At 42.5% G+C, this 20,513-nt stretch overlaps 1 protein-coding gene across 1 annotated transcript in view; it reads left to right on the top strand.

The window, feature by feature from the left end:
• Positions 1–20,513, top strand: part of nr2c2 (nuclear receptor subfamily 2, group C, member 2) — a 195,336-nt gene that overhangs the window by 131,183 nt on the left and 43,640 nt on the right. The window contains exon 12 of the mRNA XM_043708418.1: positions 10,290–10,429. Coding sequence (XP_043564353.1) covers positions 10,290–10,429 — 140 coding nt within the window. The remainder of the gene's footprint in view (positions 1–10,289; positions 10,430–20,513) is intronic.

Genomic DNA, 20,513 nt, shown 5'->3' with positions numbered 1-20,513 from the left:
GGAAAAGTACAGATTAATCAGCCATGGATTTATAATGACTAATTTGATTGAATTTTTTAAGGTGGGGAGAGAGGTACTGCAATTGATGTAATCACAAGGATTTTATCAATATCTTTTACTTTGTCTCACATGGCAGTCTGTTTGCAAATTAAAACCCATGAGAATCAAAAGAAAATGCCAAGTTGGATCTAAAATTGCCTGAGTGATAGGATGTAAAAGATGAGTGTTTTTAGTGCTGGACAATTGTTTCTCATGAGGTTGCAGGTTTATTTAAGAATTAGAATCCCTACAGTGTGGAAACAGGCCCTTCGGCGTAGCAGGTCCACACTAACCCTCCCAGACCTATTCCCCTATTACTCTACATTTCCCTCTGACTAATGCACCTAACCTACACAGTCCTGAACACTATCGGCAATTTAGCATGGCCAATTCACCTGGCCTGCACATCTTCGGACTGTGGGCGGAAACCAGACCATCTTGAGGAAACACACATGGCGTGGGGAGAACGTGCAAACTCCATACAGAGGCTGGAATCGAACCTGGGTCCCTGGCGCTGTGAGACTGCAGTGCTAACCATTGAGCCGCCCCAAACTGAGGGATTGATACTGGGACCCTCACTATTCGTGGTATATGTCAGTGATTAGGAAGTTTCATGGTAATAGAAAATTAGTCATGCTTAGAATGAGGAAGAAAAGTTTAGTTGGCAGGAATGTATAAGTGGGTAAAAACAAGGACTGCAGATGCTGGAAACCAAAGTCTAGGTTAGAGTGGAAAAGGCAGCATCCGAGGAGCAGGAAAATTGTCATTTCAGGCAAAAGCCCTTCATCAGGAAAGTACAAGTGATTTTGTCATTGGGCTGAAAAATGAAACTTAATTCTGATAGATATGAGGTAATACATTTGAGAATGCATTTAGGCAAAGAAGTAGACAAAAGTACATAAATAATTTGGAGGAAGGTGTAGGTTGCCTGGTAAGCAAGTTTGCCGATGACACAAGGTTTGGCGGAGTAGCAGATAGTGAAGGGGACTGTCAGAGAATACAGAATATAGATAGGTTGGAGAGTTAGGCAGAGAAAGAGCAGATGAAGTTCAATCCAGACAAATGCAAGGTGATGCATTTTGTAAGATTCAATTCAAGAGCGAACTGTACAGTAAATGGAAAATCCCTTGGCAAAATTGATGTACAGAGTGATCTGGGTGTTCAGGTCCATTGTTCCCTGAAGGTGGCAATGCAGATCAGTAGAGTGGTCAAGAAGGCATATATGGCATGCTTTGCTTCATTAGATGGGGTATTAAGTACATGAGTTGACAGGTCATGTTACAGTATAAGATATAGATTTGGCCTCATTTGGAATGATGCGGACAGTTCTGTCACCACATTACCAAAAGGGTGTGGATACTTTGGAGAGGATGTAGAGAGGTTGCTTAACTATGAAGAGACGTTGAGTATTTAGGATTATTTTCATGAGAAAGACAGAGGTTGAGGGGGGACCTGATTGAGGTCTACAAAATCATGAGCGGTGTAGAGAGTTTGGATAGCAAGAAGCTTTTCCCCAGAGTGGGGGGACTATATTGCAAGGGGACATGAGTTCAAAGTGAGAGGGGAAAAGTTTAAGGGAGCTATGCATGGAAAGCTCTTTACACAGAGGGTAGTGGGTGTCTGGAACGGTTGCCAGCGGAAGTGGTAGAGGCGGGAATGATAATGTCATTTAAGAGGTATCTAGACAGTTACATGAATGGGCAGGGAGCAAAGGAATACAGACCCTTAGAAAATAGGTGGCAGTTTAGATAGAGGATCTGGATCGGCACAGGCTTGGAGGGCTGAAGTACTGTAATTTTCTTTGTTCTTTGTTCTAAGACCGATAAATAATGGGAACAGAGGGACCTAACCATATCTCCACAGAAGATATCTCTTGAAGATAGCAGGCCAAATAGTAATGTTGTTTAACAAAGCATAAGGATCCTTCCGTCTATTTACGTACATATTGACTACATCAGGGGATGTGTGGATAGTGTAAGAAAATGGTGTTGTAAGAGGAAACATATCATTTCATTGGAGGCAGTTCAGAGGTGATTCACTAGAATGACCCCTGATATAGAGAAGGATGTCTTAGAAGCAGTGGTTAAAAAGGTTGGGACTCTATTCACTGGAGGTTATAGAAATGAGAGGTGATCTCAATGAAACATATAGAATTATTAAGGGGTTTGACAGGGTAAGTGCTAGGAGGATATTCCCCTCATCAGACAGTCTAGGATGAAAGGACATAGTGTCAGAATAAAGGGTGTCAATTTAAGACTGAGATGAAGAGGACTTTCTTCACCGAAGGTTTAGAGTTGTAGGAACTTCTTGCCATGAGAACTGTGTGGGCAGAGTCCTTGTGTATACTTAAGGCTGCAACAGATAGATTATTGATCAGAAGGAATATAAAAGGTTATGGGGAAAGACAGGAAAGTGGATGTGTGTAATGTCAGATCTGTCATGATCCGATTGAATGGCAGAGTAGGCTCAAGGGGCCAAATAGCCTATTTGTTACTATTTCATATGCTGTTATGCTCTTACAGGGAATCTAATTGAATCGCAGTACAGGTTTGAAAGGCTGAATGGTCTTCTCCTGCTCCTGTTTCTTATGTTTTTGTAACCTTAACAAAGTTCTTGAAGCATCTTATGGGAATTTTATTTGGCAAAGCAATGAACTGCAGAATTAAGCATGCTTCCTGAAAAAGGAAATTAAAGCATCACATGATGAGAACTTAGAAATTAAAATGGTCTTTTCCCAAAGATGGGAAATTTCGAGACTAGGGGGCATATTTTTAAGGTGAGAGCAGAAAGATTTAAAAAAGATATGAGGGGCAATGTTTTACACAGAGGGTTGTTTGCGTGTAGAATGAACTTCTGAGGAAGCGGTGGGTACAATTTCAACTTTTAAAAGATATTTGGATAAGTAAGTGAATAGGAAAGGTTTGGAGGGATATGGGCCAAGAGGCAGGCAGGTCAGACTAGTTTAGTTTTGGATTATGTACAGCATAGACTGGTTGGACTGAAGGGTCTGTTTCTGTGCTGTATGACTCTGACTATGATCCTGACTCTAAAGAGGATTGGGACAGTTCAGATGTGTGGTGGAAAATGTCATCATGGACCTTTTCGTTCAAACGTTTGTCACAACTACTAGCTATGTCCACCATGTGGTTAGTGATATAGCTCACGTAGATAACTTTAAATCTTAATGATTCAAATTAAAGCAGACTAATAGTCAAGCTTTTGTTTAAACAGGAACAGTTAGGGAACTTCTCCAGTTGTTGGAGTCATACCTAACACATAGGAAGGTGGTTTGTGGTTGTTCGAGCTCAGGCATCTCAGCTCCATGATTTCTTTGCAGGAATTCCTCAGGGTATTGTCCTAGACCCAACTATCTTCAATTGTTTCATCAATGACCTTCCCTCCATTATAAGGTTGGAAGTGGGAACGTTTGCATGAAACGTGAGGGTAGATAGGAAGGGAAAGGAAGCAGATTGAAGAAAGAAAGAAAACATGAGGGTAAGAATATAAAGCAAAGATCTAATGGATTGGATAAAGCAAGATGCTTTCCTTTATGCTGAGTCCAAGAAATGGAGAATAACCTCCACGGAGAAAACGAGCGCCATGTTGTACATGGGTGAAGTCCGGGATAAGGTCTTCACACAAAGCTTTATCAATTGCTCAGTCTATCCGTTCTGATTCCCAATAAATTGTCTCCTACTGTCCCATAACGTAATCTTTTAACTCTCGTTCTTCCCTATCCCTCTGCTGTTCATTCCTATTTCCATATCACAATTCAATCTACACTCTGAATGGGTGGCGTGGTGGCTCAGTGGTTAGCACTGCTGCTTCACAGTGCCAGGGACCTGGGTTTGATTCCAGCCTCGGGCGACTGTCTGTGCGGCGTGCGCACATTCTCCCCGTGTCTATGTGGGTTTCCTCTGGGTACTCAGATTTCCTCCCACAGTCCAAAGATGTGCAGGTTTAGGTGAATTGGCCATGCTAAATTGCCCATAACATTCAGGGGTGTGTAGATTAGGTGCATTAGTCAGGAGTAAATGCAGAGTAATAGGATAGGGGAACCGGTCTGGGTGGGTTACTCTTTGGAAGGTCGGTGGCAAATTACCTGTTTCCACACTGTAGGGATTCTATGAATCCTTACCCCTCTGTCACCCACTGACATTTACTGCCAATTTCATTCATTATCTCCTAAACTTGTAGGAAGTGGTATATTAATATCACTGGACTGGAAATCCAGATCCCCAGGCTAATGTACTGGGGACTTGGGTTCAAATCCCACCATTGGAAATCTGGAAGTCTGCTTCTAACAAACTGTTGAGATCTCCTGAAGGTCTGTCTTTTGGGGATCAGGACTTCAACATTGGAGTAATCACAAATCCTGGCCCACACCATATTGGGAAGTCAAACCTGACATGAATTTTTAACTGACCAGTGACCAGAGAATACCATGGCTTTTTAAAATAAGGATGGTGGGTGCACTCTTGAAGTTAGAGGACCAACAGGAGAGGCTGTGAAACACCGAAAGCAGTGCAGCTTCCATTTGGAAGAGAAGCAGAGAGAGGATCATCAATCAGGGCACTGAGTATAGAGGTTGGGAAGTTATGTTACAGCTGTATAGGATGTTGGTAAGGCTGCGTTGGAGTGTTGTGTTTAGTTTTGGTCACCTTGTTACAGGAAGGATGTTATTAAACTGGGAAGAGTGCGGAAGAAATTTTAAACGAACACTGTGTTCTCAGTGTTTGTTTAAAACATTTGGTGTGAAAAATGGCCACAGCTGCATAACCATCATTTAGGAAGGTCAGTCCCTTCACAGAGAGGCCAATAGCTCCTGCTCCGAGCAAGTAGTCTTTTAATTATCATACCAAGCTACTCAATGCATATTACACATTACGTACACCCACACAGCAGAACAAAGATCATATCCCTGGTATCAAGATAGATTAGGTTAGGGAGACAATTGAAGAGCCCCGAGCATAAATACTTTTATCATCTACAACAAAAGGGTGAAGTGCTGGAGGACTGCAGGGTGGCTGACGTGTGTTTTCTTAAATAAAAGATGTAATGAGAAGCATGGGAACTTGTGAATCTGACATTGGTGATGGGTAAGTTGTTGAAGGTGATTCTAAAAAATAGGATTTACATGCATTTGGAGAGGCAAGAAATGCTTAGAGATCGTCAGCACGGTTTTGTGCAAAGGAGATCATGTTTCACAAACTTGATTGAGGTTTTGGAGGAAGTAACCAAAAAGATTGATGAGGGCAGAATATTGTTTACTTGGACTTTAGTAAAGCCTTTCATAAGGTTCTGCATGGTAGAACAAACTAGTAAAATTAGATCACATGGGATCCCGGATGAGCTTGCTTTTTGAATACAAACTTGGCATAACAGGAGGATACGGAGGGTTTTTTTTCGGACTGGAGGCCAGTGACCAGCAGTGTTCCATGGGTATCAGTACTGGGTCCACTTCTGTTTGTCATTTTTAATTGATTTGGATGAGAATAAAGAAGGCATGGTTAGTAAGTTTGTGGATTATACCATAATTGGGGCTATAGTGGTTAGAAAACCTTCTTCACGAAGACTTCTTTGGATTTCTTTGATGAAGTGACCAGGAAGGTTGATGAGGACAGGGTTGGAGGTGGGGGTGGGGGTGTGGTGGGCAGACGGAGTCTGTATGGATTTCAGTGAGGCTTTGATCAGGTTCCATACAGTAGGCTGCTCTGTAAGGTTAGACCATATGGAATCCAAGGCGAGCTGAGAAATTGGATAAAAAATTGGCTTGATGGTAGAAAGCACGGGGAAATAATGGAAGGATGCTTGTCGGACTGGAGACCTGTGATGGACCTGTAATTTGAAAACAATGGGGTCAAGTAAAACACAATGAGGCCCTTTACTATCTCTCTTTCTTTCTCTATCTCAATATTAACACGCAGATTATATGCTCACTGTGGATGCAAATTTAGAAATCAACTTCAGCGAGACATTGGTAAGAGGCCTAAAGTTCAGTAGAGGCCTGAAGTTCAGCAAAGGCCAAATCATGGGCTTGAGGAAAGGCAATAAACTGATTTGGAAAGAATTCTGTGATGAAATCACTGCCCTGAAAATGAGTGAATGAGATGATTACATTTTCTTGGGTTGGTGTTCAAGATTTCAGCCAAATCCAGTCCGTGGCCATCAAGATCTCCGTCTTGGAGTTGGAAATTTAGATACCACCAGTGCAATAGTAGCTGCAAACACTTTAGATGGTAGCATTTCTACTCAAAGTACCATGTCTGAGAGAAAATCGATTACAACCAGAGAGCTTAAAAGAAGAGAGAAAAAAAAATAATGTTCCATTGGCAACATCCTTGCAAATATTTTCTGAACCCTTTCAAATTTCACAACATCTTTCTGAGAGGAAGGAGACCAGAATTGCAGGCAGTATTCCACCAGTGGCCTGATCAATGTCCTGTACAGCCGCAACATGACCTCCCAACTCCTGTACTCAATAATCTGACCAATAAAGGAAAGCATACCAAACACCACCTTCACTATCCTATCTACCTGCGACTCCACTTTCAAGGAGCTATGAACCTGCACTCCAAGGTCTCTTTGTTCAGCAACACACCATTAAGTGTATAAGTCCTGCTAAGATTTGCTTTCCCAAAATGCAGCACCTCGCATTTATCTGAATTAAACTCAATAAACAAAGTATTTTCCCTGCTGTTGGGGAGTCCAGAACTAGAGGGCATACGTTTAGGGTTAGAGGAGAAAGACATAAAAGAGACCTAAGGGGCACCTTTTTCACGAAGAGGATGGTACATGTGTGGAATGAGCTGCCAGAGGCTGGTACAATTGCAACATTTAAAAGGCATTTGGATGGGTATATGTATAGGAAGTGTTTGGAGGGATATGGGCTGAGTGCTGGAAGGTGAGACTAGCTTGGGTTGGGATATCTGATCGGTATGGACGAGTTGGACCGAAGGGTCTGTTTCCATGCTGTACATCTCTATAGCTGAAAATGTGTTGCTGGAACAGCGCAGCAGGTCAGGCAGCATCCAGGGAACAGAAGAATTGACATTTCGGGCATAAGCCCTTCTTCCTGAAGAAGGGCTTATGCCCGAAACGTCGATTCTCCTGTTCCCTGGATGCTGCCTGACCTGCTGCGCTGTCCCAGCAACACATTTTCAGCTCTGATCTCCAGCATCTGCAGACCTCACTTTCTCCTCGTACATCTCTATGACTCTATGTCATAGTTAGGATTGTAGTAAAGATAAGGCTAGTTCAGGTACTGGGAAATCCTTAGGTGGTGCATGTGATAGATTTGGGAAAGGAAATTGATGAAGGTGTTAAGCAGGAAAATTAAGAATTGTACTCAGTAAAAGATCAAGGAAAACAGTAAATGGAATTTGAGAATAATAAGACTGAAGATGTAATTTCAGTACCTACAGTACAAAGCCAAATCTTCACAACTTACTTTTAGCATTGCTGAATTGTTGAATGCTCAGAAGAAAAGTCCAGAAGTCGCATTCCCTTGTGCAAAACTGCTGTGAAACAAACTAGCTATTTGTTACTGGTTATTCAAATAACAGTATTCTAGTGTGAGGTAAAGTTAGTACTACAGGAACACACTATAATACATCAACCATGACTTTATTAAATAGCAGAACAAGCTAGAGGAATTGAATGTTTTAATGTCCATTCTGCTATTTGTCATTAATAGTAATTGGAGAGAATTAAGTTTTGCTGTACAAAGCCGAAGAAATTACAGTTAAACTAGGCTGAGTTACTTGCAGTACAGATCAGTAAGAGTACACCTGACAGCAAGGAAGTGCTGAGAAAGCACAAAGTGATTGAGCAAAGACGACCAAATTGTACAATTAGGCTTCAGTACAAGATCAAAATTTATAAGTCAGTAGATAATGCAGGTGCTCTCTTAAGATTTCCAATGAAGGCTAGTACATTTTTAGCTCCGAATCATACCTCCGAATTAATTTACAGAAATGATATGCCTATGTCTGGTGGAGATATTATTGGAGAAGGGACATTTTGCTCAGTAAATTGCTCAATGAACAACTGACCTAAAAATTGAGGAGTTTCTCACACATAGAAATGAACTGAATGTAAATCAAGGCTGTGTCCTATTGTAAGGTTTAAGAGTCATTATAAGGTTTAGAGAGAAACTGTTAGAGGAATTTCACTAAGAGCACATGGAGATATTTATAATAAAAGGTATTTTTGCTATGCAGATGGAGACAGCAACATTGCAGAGCAGATTGAAATATTTTTAGTAAGAACAGTCAATCATATTGTAATATTACCACACTATCATATAGTGCTGCAGAAAGAAGTGGACACATAGTGAAGAGTTTCTTGCAGAAGGAGATTTGACACCACTTCCACAAGCATCCACTCACTCTACCACCAATGCTCAGCAGCAGCAATGTGTACTATCTACAAGATGCACAGCAGAAATTCACCAAAGGTCCCTGCAAAGCACCTTCCAAACCTATGACCAATTCCATCTACAAGGATAAGGACAGCAGATACATGGGAACACCACCAAGTCTTCCAAGTCACTTATCATTCTGACTTGGAAAGATGTTGTAATTCCTTCAGTGAAGCTGGGTAAAATCCTGGAATTCCCTCCCTAACACCATTGTGAGTTAACCTAGAGCACATGGACAGCAGTAGTTCAAGAGATAGCTGAACCACCACTACCTTCTCAAGGGCAACAAGGAGTGGGCAATATATGCTGACCCAGACAGCGACATCCAAGACCCACAAATGAATTTTTGAAAAAGTACTCCTTGAGTATAAAGCTAGGTTATTATTTTCATGTTTCTCCTTGTCACAGGCTGGACAATTTTCTGTTCTCTTGTAAACTGTGGCACAGTGGCACGGTGGCACAGTGGTTAGCACTGCTGCCTCACAGCGCCACAGACCTGGGTTCAATTCCCAACTCAGGCGACTGACTGTGTGGAGTTTGCACATTCTCCCTGTGTCTGCGTGGGTTTCTTCCAGGTGCTTCGGTTTCCTCCCACAGTCCAAAAATGTGCAGGTCAGGGGAATTGGCCATGCTAAATTGTCCGTAGTGTTTGGTGAAGGGGTAAATGTAGGGGAATGGGTCTGGGTGGGTGCGCTTCGGCGGGTCGGTGTGGACTTGTTGGGCCAAAGGGCCTGTTTCCACACTGTAAGTAATCTAATCTAATCTAAAAAAAAAGTAATCTACTCTAATCTAATCTAAAATCTTGCCATAGTTCACAAAAGGTTTCCCTTATAAGTAATATTCAAACACACTTCTAGGGCAAGGTTTAGTTTGCTTAAGTCTGACAATAATAGCAAAGTAAGATAAACGCAAGTATAAATGAAGTGAAGATGAATCATGACACATCAAGCGTAAAGCGTAGATTCATGCTGATCAGAAGATCCTGATGATAAGAAAGATTGGATCGGATGATTGCAGATTTTTGTAAAAATACCAGATGCATCTACATATCATGTAGAAAGACTGTCAGTGTCATGGAAATCATTTGTTTGAAAGAGGAAATTTTGACAAAGAAAGCATGATAATTCTACCATCATCCAAATTCTTTCTATGGTCCAACGTGAAAGTCAAAACTATGCAGAACATCCTTGTAAATCTTTTCTGAAACCTTTTAAGTTTCACAATATCTTGTCTATAGCTGGGAGACTGAAATTGAATGCAGTATTCTAAAAGTAGCTGAACCACTGTCCTGTATAGCTGCAATATGACCTCCCAGGTCCTATGTTGAATGCACTGCCCAATAAAGGCAAGTGTACCAAATACCCTCACTACCTTGTCTACCTGCGACTTCACTTTTAAGGAACTGTGAACCTGCATTCCATGGTCTGTTTGCTCGGCAACACTCTCCAGGACCTTACCATTAAGTGTATGTCCTAGTTTGCCTTGTCAAAATGCAGCACCTCATATTAATCTAAATTAAACTCCATCTGCCACTCCTGTGGCCTTCAGATCAAGGTACTCTGAGGTAACTTTTGTTGTCCATTACACCACCAATTTTGATTCATCTGCAAACTTGCTAACCATATCTTCTACATTCACAAGCAAATCATGTATATAAATGACAAAAAGCAGTGGACCTAGCACAGTTCCTTGCGGCACATCACTGGTCACTAGTAGAATAAAACAATAAACCATCTTTTCTTTAAACAAAGCTGAAGGCAGCTCATGGGAGTTTGCTGTGAGAATGTGAATGTGCAGAATTTTAATTTGAATGTGTTGTGTATTTCAGTCAGGATTGTAACACCAGCCTGGTGCGAGCCTGCTGGAATGAGCTGTTCACTTTGGCCTTGGCACAGTGTTCTCAGGTCATGAATCTCTCTACTATCCTCACTGCGATTGTAAACCACCTGCAGAGTGGCCTGCAGCAAGGTGAGTGCAAGTGCTGTCAGAACCAATAGCATGAGCTGCAATTTACGAGAGCACTTCCTGAGCTCAGTCTGTCAGATGACAGCCTGAATTGATCATGCTATATTTATTATGCTATTTTCTGACCTGGAGTATTGTAGCCGAGAGTTTTTTTTAGCCACGATTTATGTGGCGTTCATGGTCAGAGGAAGCCCAGGTATGTGAACTCGAAGTATTTATGTCTGCCTGTCTTAAGCAAGGGTATGTCCTGAACAAAATCCATATAGCTTCATGAATCATTCACAAAGGTCCCCAGTCACACCTACATTTTTCCATCCTGCAAATCCTGGATGCTGGACTCCAGTGGAAGTGTATAATATTGGGGACCAGATGCTAGACCCAGAGCTGCCAAGTATCTGGAGTTTGAGATGATGGGTAGAGGAAGAGGCTGTAATTGAGGAGGAGTGAATGATGCAGGGGAATGAAAACAGAGACATTAAGATTATGAAGAAAATAAAAGGAAACAGAAAATGTTTGTTGTGGAGAGAAGAGAGATGGTTGGAGAGAGTGAAACTGGGTTTGTCAGGGAGAGATAGCTGGAGAGGAGGGCAAAGGTATTGGGAAGGGAGACACTCAGCAAGAGAGAGAGAATTGGGTTAAGAAAAGAAGAGTAAGTGCCAGGTTGAAGAAAGAAAGGGAATTGAAGGAGGTTTTGCAAGAAAAAGACACTGAGTTCTTGGGAGAAGGACAGAAAGAGGGGATGTTTCCATGTGCAGGTAAACAAGTAATTCATTAACTTTCATTGTCCAAGTTATTACAAATTTTTCAGTCTTTATTTATGCCTTCGTGTACCTAAACTGAAGCACAGCATTTTGCATTATATATGTGCACGTACTTCCCTAAAGGAAATGTTTAAAATGGGAAAAAGCATTTGTAGACATTGTCTGCTCTAACTAATAAAGCATAAACTTCATCTGATTTCGTCAAGAGGTGTTGGAAGCATTAGCACCCATCTGTCAACTCTAAGTCAATGGTTTTCCTTTTGAATATATTTTATATATGTTAGCTACTGGTCTGACACTGACCTTGACTTTAATGCCCTTTTTATTAATTGTCTTTGATAAAAGGACGCTGATCTAAAAGGTAAGCTTACTTTTTCACTCCCTCTCTACAGAGGCTTCAGTCTACCTGGCTGAGTAGTTTGAGTTTTTTTTTAAATGTTAGACTTTTAGCATCATAAGCATACAGGTTTTGGAGTAATTCCATTTTTGTCAGATCTGATGTTAGATTGGTGGGGGAGCCTGTATATCCCATGCATCTTGTTTTGGAGGAGCTTAGGGAAGATGAGGTGATCAAGCAAATTGGGAATAAAAATGCTAATTTTACAGGCAAAGTATTACTTAATTGGGAACAGTGCAGGGACAACCATTTGTCAGTCAAGCAAACACAGGGGTAAAAGGAGTTGGTGAAAGTTAGACTAACAGGGCAGCAGAGAGCTTCAGCTAAACAGTACTGAATGTTGAATAGGCCAGAAGAGTTTTTGTATAGCTGAGGCGAGAGGTCACAAAGGTATTGAGGGTTTTAGCAACTGATGAGCTGAGTTGGAATGGATAGTTATGTTGTACCTGTGCTGGAAGTAGATGATCTTAGTAATGGAGGGGGCAGAGTATCATAGAGATGTACAGCATGGAAATAGACTCTTTGGTCCGGCGCATCCATGACGACCAGATATCACAACCTAATCTACTCCCATTTGCAAGTACTTGGCCCTTATCCCTCTCAACCCTTCCAATTCATATCTCCATCCAGATGCCTTTTGAATGTTATTATTGTACCAGCCTCCATCACTTGCTCTGCCAGCGCATTCCATGCAAGCACCACTCTCTGTATAAAAAAGTTTCCCGTTAGGTCTCTTTTGTATCTTTCCCCTCTCACTCTAAACCAGTGCCCTCTAGTTCTGGACTCCCCCACCCCAGGGAAAAGACCCTATTTATCCTATCAATGCCCCTCATGATTTTATAATTCTCTGTAAGGTCACTCTTCAGCCTCTGACACTCCAAAGAAAACAGTCCCAGCCTATTTAACCTCTCCATATAGCTCAGATCCTTGTAATCTTTTCTGAACCCTTTCAAGTTTCACAACATCCTTCCGAAAGGAAGGGGACTAGAATTGCATGCAATATTTGAAAAATGGCCTCAATAACGTCTTGAACATGACCTCCCAACACCTGTACTCCATGCTCTGACCAATAAAGGAAAGCATACCAAACGCCTTCTTCACTATCCTGTCTACCTGTGACTCTACTTTCAAGGAGCTATGAACCTGCACTGCAAGGCCTCTTTGTTCAGCAACACTCTCTACGACCTTACCATTAAGTGTATAGATTCTGCTAAGATTTGCTTTCTGAAAATGCAGCACCTCGCATTTATCTAAATTAAACTCTATCTGCCACTTCTCAGCCCATTGGCCCATCTGATCAATATCCAGTTGTAATCTAAGGTGACCTTCTTCGCTGTCCACTACACCTCCAATTTTGGTGTCATCAGCAAACTTACTAACGGTACCTCTTATGCTCACAACCAAATCATTTTGTATAAATGATGAAAAGTAGAGGGCCCAGCACTGATCCTTGTGGCACTCCATTGGTCACAGGCCTCCAGTCTGAAAAACAACCCTCCCACCTCCACCCTCTGTCTTCTACCTTCGAGCCAGTTCTGTATCCAAATGGCTAGTTATCCCTGCATTCCATGAGATCAAACCTTGCTAACCAATGTCCCATGATGAACCTTGTCGAACGCCTTACTGAAGTCCATATAGATCACATTCACTGCTCTGTCCTCAGCAATCCTCTTTGTAACTTCTTCCAAAAACTCAATCAAGTTTGTGAGACATGATTTCCCACGCACAAAGCTATGTTGACTCTATCAGTCTTTGCCCTTCCAAATACATGTACATCCTGTCCCTCAGGATTCCCTCCAACAACTTGCCCACCACTGACGTCAGGCTCACTAGTCTATAGTTCCCTGGCTGTCCTTTCCACACTTCTTAAACAGTGGCACCACGTTAGCCAACCTCCAGTCTTCCGGCACGTCACCTGTGACTATCGATGATACAAATATCTCAGCAAGAGGCCCAGCAATCACTTCTCTAGCTTTCCACAGAGTTTTAGGGTATTCCTGATCAGGTCCTGGGGATTTATCCACCTTTATGCATTTCCAGACATCCAGCACTTCCTCCTCTGTAATATGGACATTTTCAAGATGTCACCATCTATTTCTCTCCATTCTATATCTTCCATGTCATTCTTCACAGTAAACGCTGATACAAAATGCTCGTTTTGTGTGTCTCCCATCTCCTGTGGCTGCACACAAAGGCCGCCGTGCTGATCTTTGAGGGGCCCTATTCTCTCCCTAGTTACCATTTGACCTTAAATGTATTTGTAAAAACCCTTTGGATTCTCCTTAACTCTTTTTGCCAAAGCTATCTCATGTCCCCTTTTGCCCTCCTGATTTCCCTCTTAAGTATACTCCTACTGCCTTTATACTCTTCTAAGGATTCACTCGATCTATCCTGTCTATATCTGACATATGCTTCCTTCTTTTCTTTAAACAAACTCTCAATTTCTCTAGTCATCCAGCATTCCCTACACCTACCAGCCTTTCCTTTCATCCTAACGGGTCCTGTCTCTGGACTCTCGTTATCTCATTTCTGAAGGCTTCCCATTGTCCAGCCGTCCCTTTACCTACGAACATCTGCCCCCAATCAGCTTTTGAAAGTTCTTGCCTAATACCGTCAAAATTAGCTTTCCTCCAACTTCGAACTTCAACTTTTAGATCTGGTCTATCCTTTTCCATCACTATTTTAAAACTAATACAATTATAGACATATGATAAGAAACTCCACTGGGTTCAGATATGACACATGAAGAGACTGTGTCAGCCTTGTGGTGAGGTATGGAGTTGGTAGCTCTGGAGTGGACTTTTTCAGAAAAACCCAGGGACATTGGCTTTGATCTTCTGAATGTTTAATTGGAGAATATTTCTGCTCGTTTAATATTGGATGTCGGAGAAGTAGTCTGATACCTTACAGACAATGGGGGACTTGCGGGAGCTGGAACTTGGTGTCTTCCAGTCTACATAGAGTCATAGTTGTACAGCACAGAAACAGGCCCTTCAGTCAACCACCAAATACCCAATTACACTAATCCCATTTACCTGCACTTGGTCCACAGCCTACTATGCCCTGGCATAAGTACTCATCCAGATGCTTTTTAAATGTGGTGAGAGCACCTGCCTCCACCTCCCTCTCAGGCAACCCATTCCATATCTCCAAAACCCACTGGGTGAAAAAAGTATTTTTCATATCTACACTAAGCCACTTACTCCTCACCTGTGCCCTCTGGTCTTAGACATGTTGCCCGTAGGGAAGAGATTCTCATGGGTGTCTGTTACACCTATGCCTCTCATAATTTTGTATACCTCACTCAAACCCATCCCTTAGCCTTCTGTGCTCCAAGGAAAGCAAACCCAGCTTAGCTAGTGTCTCAGCATAACTGAGACTTTTCACTCCAGGTAACATCCTGGTGAATCTCCAGCACAATCTCATTCTTACTATAATGTGGTGGTCACAGCTACACACAGTACTCCAGCTGTGGCCTAGAATCCTTCCAGGGTGAAAATAGGCCATTTGGCCCTCTGACCCTCTGAAGAGTAACCCACCCAGACCCATTCCCCTACCGAATTGCTGTATATTTCTCTTGACTAAAGTACTTAACCTACACATCCATGAACACTATGGGCAATTTAGCATGGCCAAATCACTTAACCTGCATATATTTGGACTGAGGGAGGAAACTGGAGTACCCGGAGGAAACCCATGCAGACAATGAGGAGAATGTGCAAACTCCACACAGACAGTCGCCTGAGACTGGAATCAAACTCGGGTTCCTGGTGCTGTGAGGCAGCAGTGCTAACCATTGAGCCACCGTGCTGCCCTCAGTTCTATACAGCTCCAATGTAACTGGGATTCACTTAGTGTTAGAGATCTAGATGGAGGAGAATTTGTAAGGAGCATCCAGGAGGGTTTTATTGAGCAGTATGTAAACAGTCATCCTTGGGAAGGGGCCATTCTGGACCTGCAGTTGCGGAATGAGCCTGGCCAGGCGGTTGAAGTTTCAGTAGGGGATTACTTTGGGAGTAGTGATCACAATTCTGTAAGTTTTAGAAGATGCATGGAGAAAGACGAGAGTGGTCCTAAAGGAAGAGTGCTAAACTGGGGGAAGGCCAAGTACAGCAAAATCCGGCAGGAGCTGGGAAATATCGATTGGGAATAGGTGTTTGAGGGTAAATCCACATTTGATATGTGTGAGACTTTTAAAGAGAGGTTGGTTAAAGTGCAGGACAGACATGTCCCTGTGAAAATGAGGGATCGGAATGGCAAGATTAGGGAACCATGGATGACAGGTGAAATTGTGAGACTAGCTAAGAAGAAGAAGGAAGCATACATAAGGTCTAGGCAACTGAAAACATGTAGCTTTGGAAGAATATTGAGAAAGTAGGACCAATCTGAAACGAGGAATTAAGAGAGCTAAAAGGGGTCATGAAATTTCTTAGGCAAACGCAAGGAAAATCCCAAAGCCTTTTATTTGTTTCTGAGGAGCAAGACGGTAACTAGAAAAAAGATTGGCCCACTCAAGGACAAAGGGGGAGCATTAGCACGGAGTGGGAGAAAATGGGTGAGATTCTTAATGAATACATTGCATTGGTATTCATAGAGGAAGGGGACGTGACAGATGTTGAGTTTAGGGATAGATGTTTGATTACTCTAGGTCAGGTCGGTATAAAGAGGGATGTAGTGTTGGGTATTCTAAAAGTCATGAAGGTGGACAAGTCCCCATGTCCGGATAGGATCTATCCCAGGTCACTGAGCGTAGCAAGAGAGGAAACAGCTGGGGCCTTAACGGATATTTTTGCAACATGCTTGAACATGGGTGAGGTCCCAGAGGACTGGAGAATTGCTAATGTTGAGCCCTTGTTTAAGAAGGGTAACAGGGATGATCCAGGTAATTAAAGACCAGTGAGCCTGATGTCAGTGGTATGGAAGCTCTGGAGAAGATACTGAGGGAAATGGTCTATTTACATTGAAAGGAAATGGGCTTATCAGTGACAAGCAACATGGTTTTGTGCAGGGAAGGTCATGTCTTACCAACTTGATAGAATTCTTTGAGGAAATGACAAAGTTGATTGATGAGGGAAGGACTTCAGTAAGGTGTTTGAGAAGATTCCCATGGTAGGCTGATGGAGAGGTGAAGTCCTGTGGGGTCCAGGGTGTACTATCTAGATGAATAGAGAGCTAGCTGGGCAGCAGGAGACAGTAGTAGTGGAAGGGAGTTTTTCAAAGTGGAGAACTGTGACCAGTGGTGTCCCACAGACCACTGTTGTATGTGATGTACATAAATGATCTAGAGGAAAGTATAGGTGGTCTGATTAGCAAGTTTGCAGATGACATTAAGATTGGTGGAGTAGCAGATAGTGAAGGGGACTGTCAAGAATGCAGCAGAATATAGATAGATTGGAGAGTTGGGCAGAGAAATGGCAGATGGAGTTCAATCCGGGCGAATGCAAGATGATGCATTTTGAAAGATTCAATTAAAGAGTAAAGTATACAGTAAATGGAAAAGCCCTGGGGAAAATAGATGTACAGAGATATCTGGGTGTTCAAGTCAGTTACCCCCGAAGGTGGCATAGCAGATCGATAGAGTGGTCAAGGCGGCATACGGCATGCTTTTCATCATTGGACAGGGTATTAAGTACAAGAGTTGGCAGGTCTTGTTACAGTTGTATAGGACTTTGGTTCGGCCTCATTTGAAATACTGTGTATAGTTCTGGTCGCCAAATTACCAAAAGGATGTAAATGCTTTGGAGAGGGTGCAGAGGAGTTTCACCAGAATGTTGCCTGGTATGGAGGGTGCTAGCTATGAAGAGAGATTGACTGGATTAGGATTATTTTCATTAGAAAGATGGAGGTTGAGTGAGGACTTGATTGAGGTCTACAAAATCATGAGGGGTATAGACAGGGTGGATAGCAAGAAACTTTTTCTCAGACCGGGGGGCTCAATTACTAGGGGTCACGAGTTCAAGGTGAGAAGGGCAAAGTTTAAGGGAGATACGCATGGAAAGTTCTTTATGACGAGGGTGGTGGGTGCCTGGAACACGTTGGCCAGCGGAGGTGGTAGAGACAGGCACGATAGCGTCATTTAAGATGTATCTAGACACATACATGAATGGGCAAGGAGCAGAGAGATACAGATCCTCAGAAAATAGGCGACAGGTTTAGATAGAGGATCTGGATCAGCACAAGCGTGGAGGACTGAAGGGCCTGTTTCTGTGTTGTAATTTTCTTTGTTCTTGTTCTTTGTAACCTCCCTGACCTTATAATCTGGGCCATAACTGATAAAGGTAAGAGTCCCTTCTGCTTCTGAACTGTCCTATTAATTTGTCTGCCACTTTAAGGCATCTGTGGACACCATCCTAAGAACTCTCTGTTCCTCGAAGCTTCCTAGTGTCCTGCCAGCTTCTGTAAATTTCACCTCATCCAGAAATACCAACTTGTTCCATGTCCCATTCACCCATCAGTGCAGTGCTCACTGGTGTATAGCAGCTTCCAGTTAACCACTGCCCTTATTTTAAAATTGTCATCCTTGTTTTCAAATCCCTTTCTACTTCTGAGATGTCTGCGTTCCTCCATTCCAGCTTTTGAGCATTTCTGATTTCAATATTTCCACCATTGGTAGCCGGGCCTATGTCTGCTGAGGTCCTAAACTGTGAATTCCCTCTGTAAACCTTTGCATCTGTCTCTCCTCACTTGAAAGCTCTTTAAAACCTATTTGACCAAGCTTTTGGTCAGCAGTCCTAAACTTTCCTCTGGTAGCCCTTGAATTTAGGTGGGACACTGTATAGGAGCTATGGAAATGCAGTGTTATTGTTAAAGATGCCAAACTGCTCTGTGCTTTTAATGGTGGCATGAAGCAGTCGTGGCTTTTTTGAAAATGGCTCTTGTTATCCAGAGACAAGCCACTGGTGGTGAGCAAGAAATGGAACTGACCATTTCCTCCTCGTGGAATTTTGTGAGACAGCGAGAGTATTCCCACTCCTTTCTGAGGAAAGTAGTGGAAAAGTGACCCGTCACTTCTGTGGAGCAGAGCTTGCGTGTACTATCACCATGTCAGGAAATCGAGTACAAAATGTATCTTGGCATTCCTGATTTCCCAATCTGTCTCCTTAATCTATATGTACATTAACAGAGGTCGAACCTGAGGCATTATTTGAAGCTGGTTTTCTGCTTTAATGACTGTTGACACTTTTGTTTAAACTGCAGGTTACTCCAGTGTGGAGTCAGGTTCACCAGACAATGTGGTGACCTCATTGGAGGATCCCAATGAGAGGAAGCAGACAGAGGGACGTTCAGGGGCTATTACAGGTACCTGACATCTGATGGAGCCTCACATTCCACCCCCAGCTCCCTGCATTCTGATTTCAATTCAATCTTCACCTAGTCATGTTTTTACTGTGCTCATTTATAATGATAACTAATGTCTCTGCTTGTCGTGAGGGACTGACCATTAACTTCAGACTGCAGCACATTTAGAACCAGAATATATCCTGAGTGTGGAGATTAAATCTCAAATTTCATTATAAAACACCATAGAGTTTTAGTCCCTTCATATAAGGGAAGATAAACTGACACTGGTCGCAGTCCAGAAAAGGTTCCACTAGGTTAACATAGGGGAATGGATGTACTGTTTTATGAGAAGAATCACAGAATCATAGAAATGCTATAATATGGAAAGAGGCATTCAGCCCATCAAGTCTGCACTGACCTTTCAAAGAGCATCCCATCCAGACATGGCTCCTGACCCTATCCCCATAACTAAACATTTACCATGCTAATCCAATTATCCCTGGCTACTCATTATCCCTCATTCCAGAAAATGGTCTAATTGTACTGTCTCTGGTGAAAGTGATCTAAGATAAAGAAACTGAAACTCAGCTGGCCTTACTAATATCCTGTAAAATATGGAAAGGCTCGAATCAATGAGACCAAAAGACATAGGAGCAGAGCGAGTTTTGAGAAGATTTGTAGCTCAGGTTGAGGTTCTGGATGTAGGTTTGCTCACTTTGCTGTAAGGTTCATTTCCAGACGTTTTGTCACCCTACTGGGTAACATCTTCAGCGGGCCTCCAGGCGAAGCAGTGCTGATGATTCCTGCTTTCTACTTATGTTTGGGTTTCATTGGGTTGGTGATGTCATTTTCTGTTCTTTTTCTCAGGGGATGGTAGATAGGATCTAACTAGATGTGTTCGTTGATAGAGTTCCAGTTGGGATGCCATACTTCTAGGAATTCTCATGCGTATCTCTGTTTGGCTTGTCCTAGGATGGATGTGTTGTCCCAGTCGAAGTGGTATGTAAGGACACTAGTGAGAGAGGGTCATGTCATTTTGTGGCTAGTTGATGTTCATGTATCCTGGTGGCTAGTTTTCTGCCTGTTTGTCCAATGTAGTGTTTGTTACAGTTCTTGCACAGTATTTTGTAAATGACATTAGTTTTGCTTGTTGCCTGTATAGGGTCTTTCAAGTTCATTAGCTGCTGTTTTAGTGTGTTGGTGGGTTTGTGGGCTACCATGATGCCAAGGAGTCTGAGTAGTCTGGGAGTAATTCCTGAGATGTCTTTGATGGAGGGGAGAGTGGCTAGGGTTTCTGGATGTGTTTTGTCTGCTTGTTTGGGTTTGTTGCTGAGAAATCAGCGGACTGTGTTCATTGGGTATCCATTCTTTCTGAATGCACGGTATAGGTGATTTTCCTGTGCTCTGCATAGTTCCTCTGTGCTGCAGTGTGTGTTGGCTCATTGAAATAATGTTCTGATGCAGCTTCTTTTGTGGATGTTGGGATGATTGCTTCTGTAGTTCAATATTTGGTCCGTATGTTGTTTTCCTGTAGATGCTTGTTTGAAGTTCCCCATTGGCTGTTCGCTCTACTGTGACAACTAGAAATGGCAGTTTGTTGTTGGTTTCCTCCTGTTAGGTGAATTTTATGCCAGTAAGGGTATTATTG

This window comes from Chiloscyllium plagiosum, chromosome 18 (assembly GCF_004010195.1).
Source record: "Chiloscyllium plagiosum isolate BGI_BamShark_2017 chromosome 18, ASM401019v2, whole genome shotgun sequence".
Taxonomy (NCBI): domain Eukaryota; kingdom Metazoa; phylum Chordata; class Chondrichthyes; order Orectolobiformes; family Hemiscylliidae; genus Chiloscyllium; species Chiloscyllium plagiosum.
This window is presented reverse-complemented; position numbering and strand designations above follow the sequence as displayed.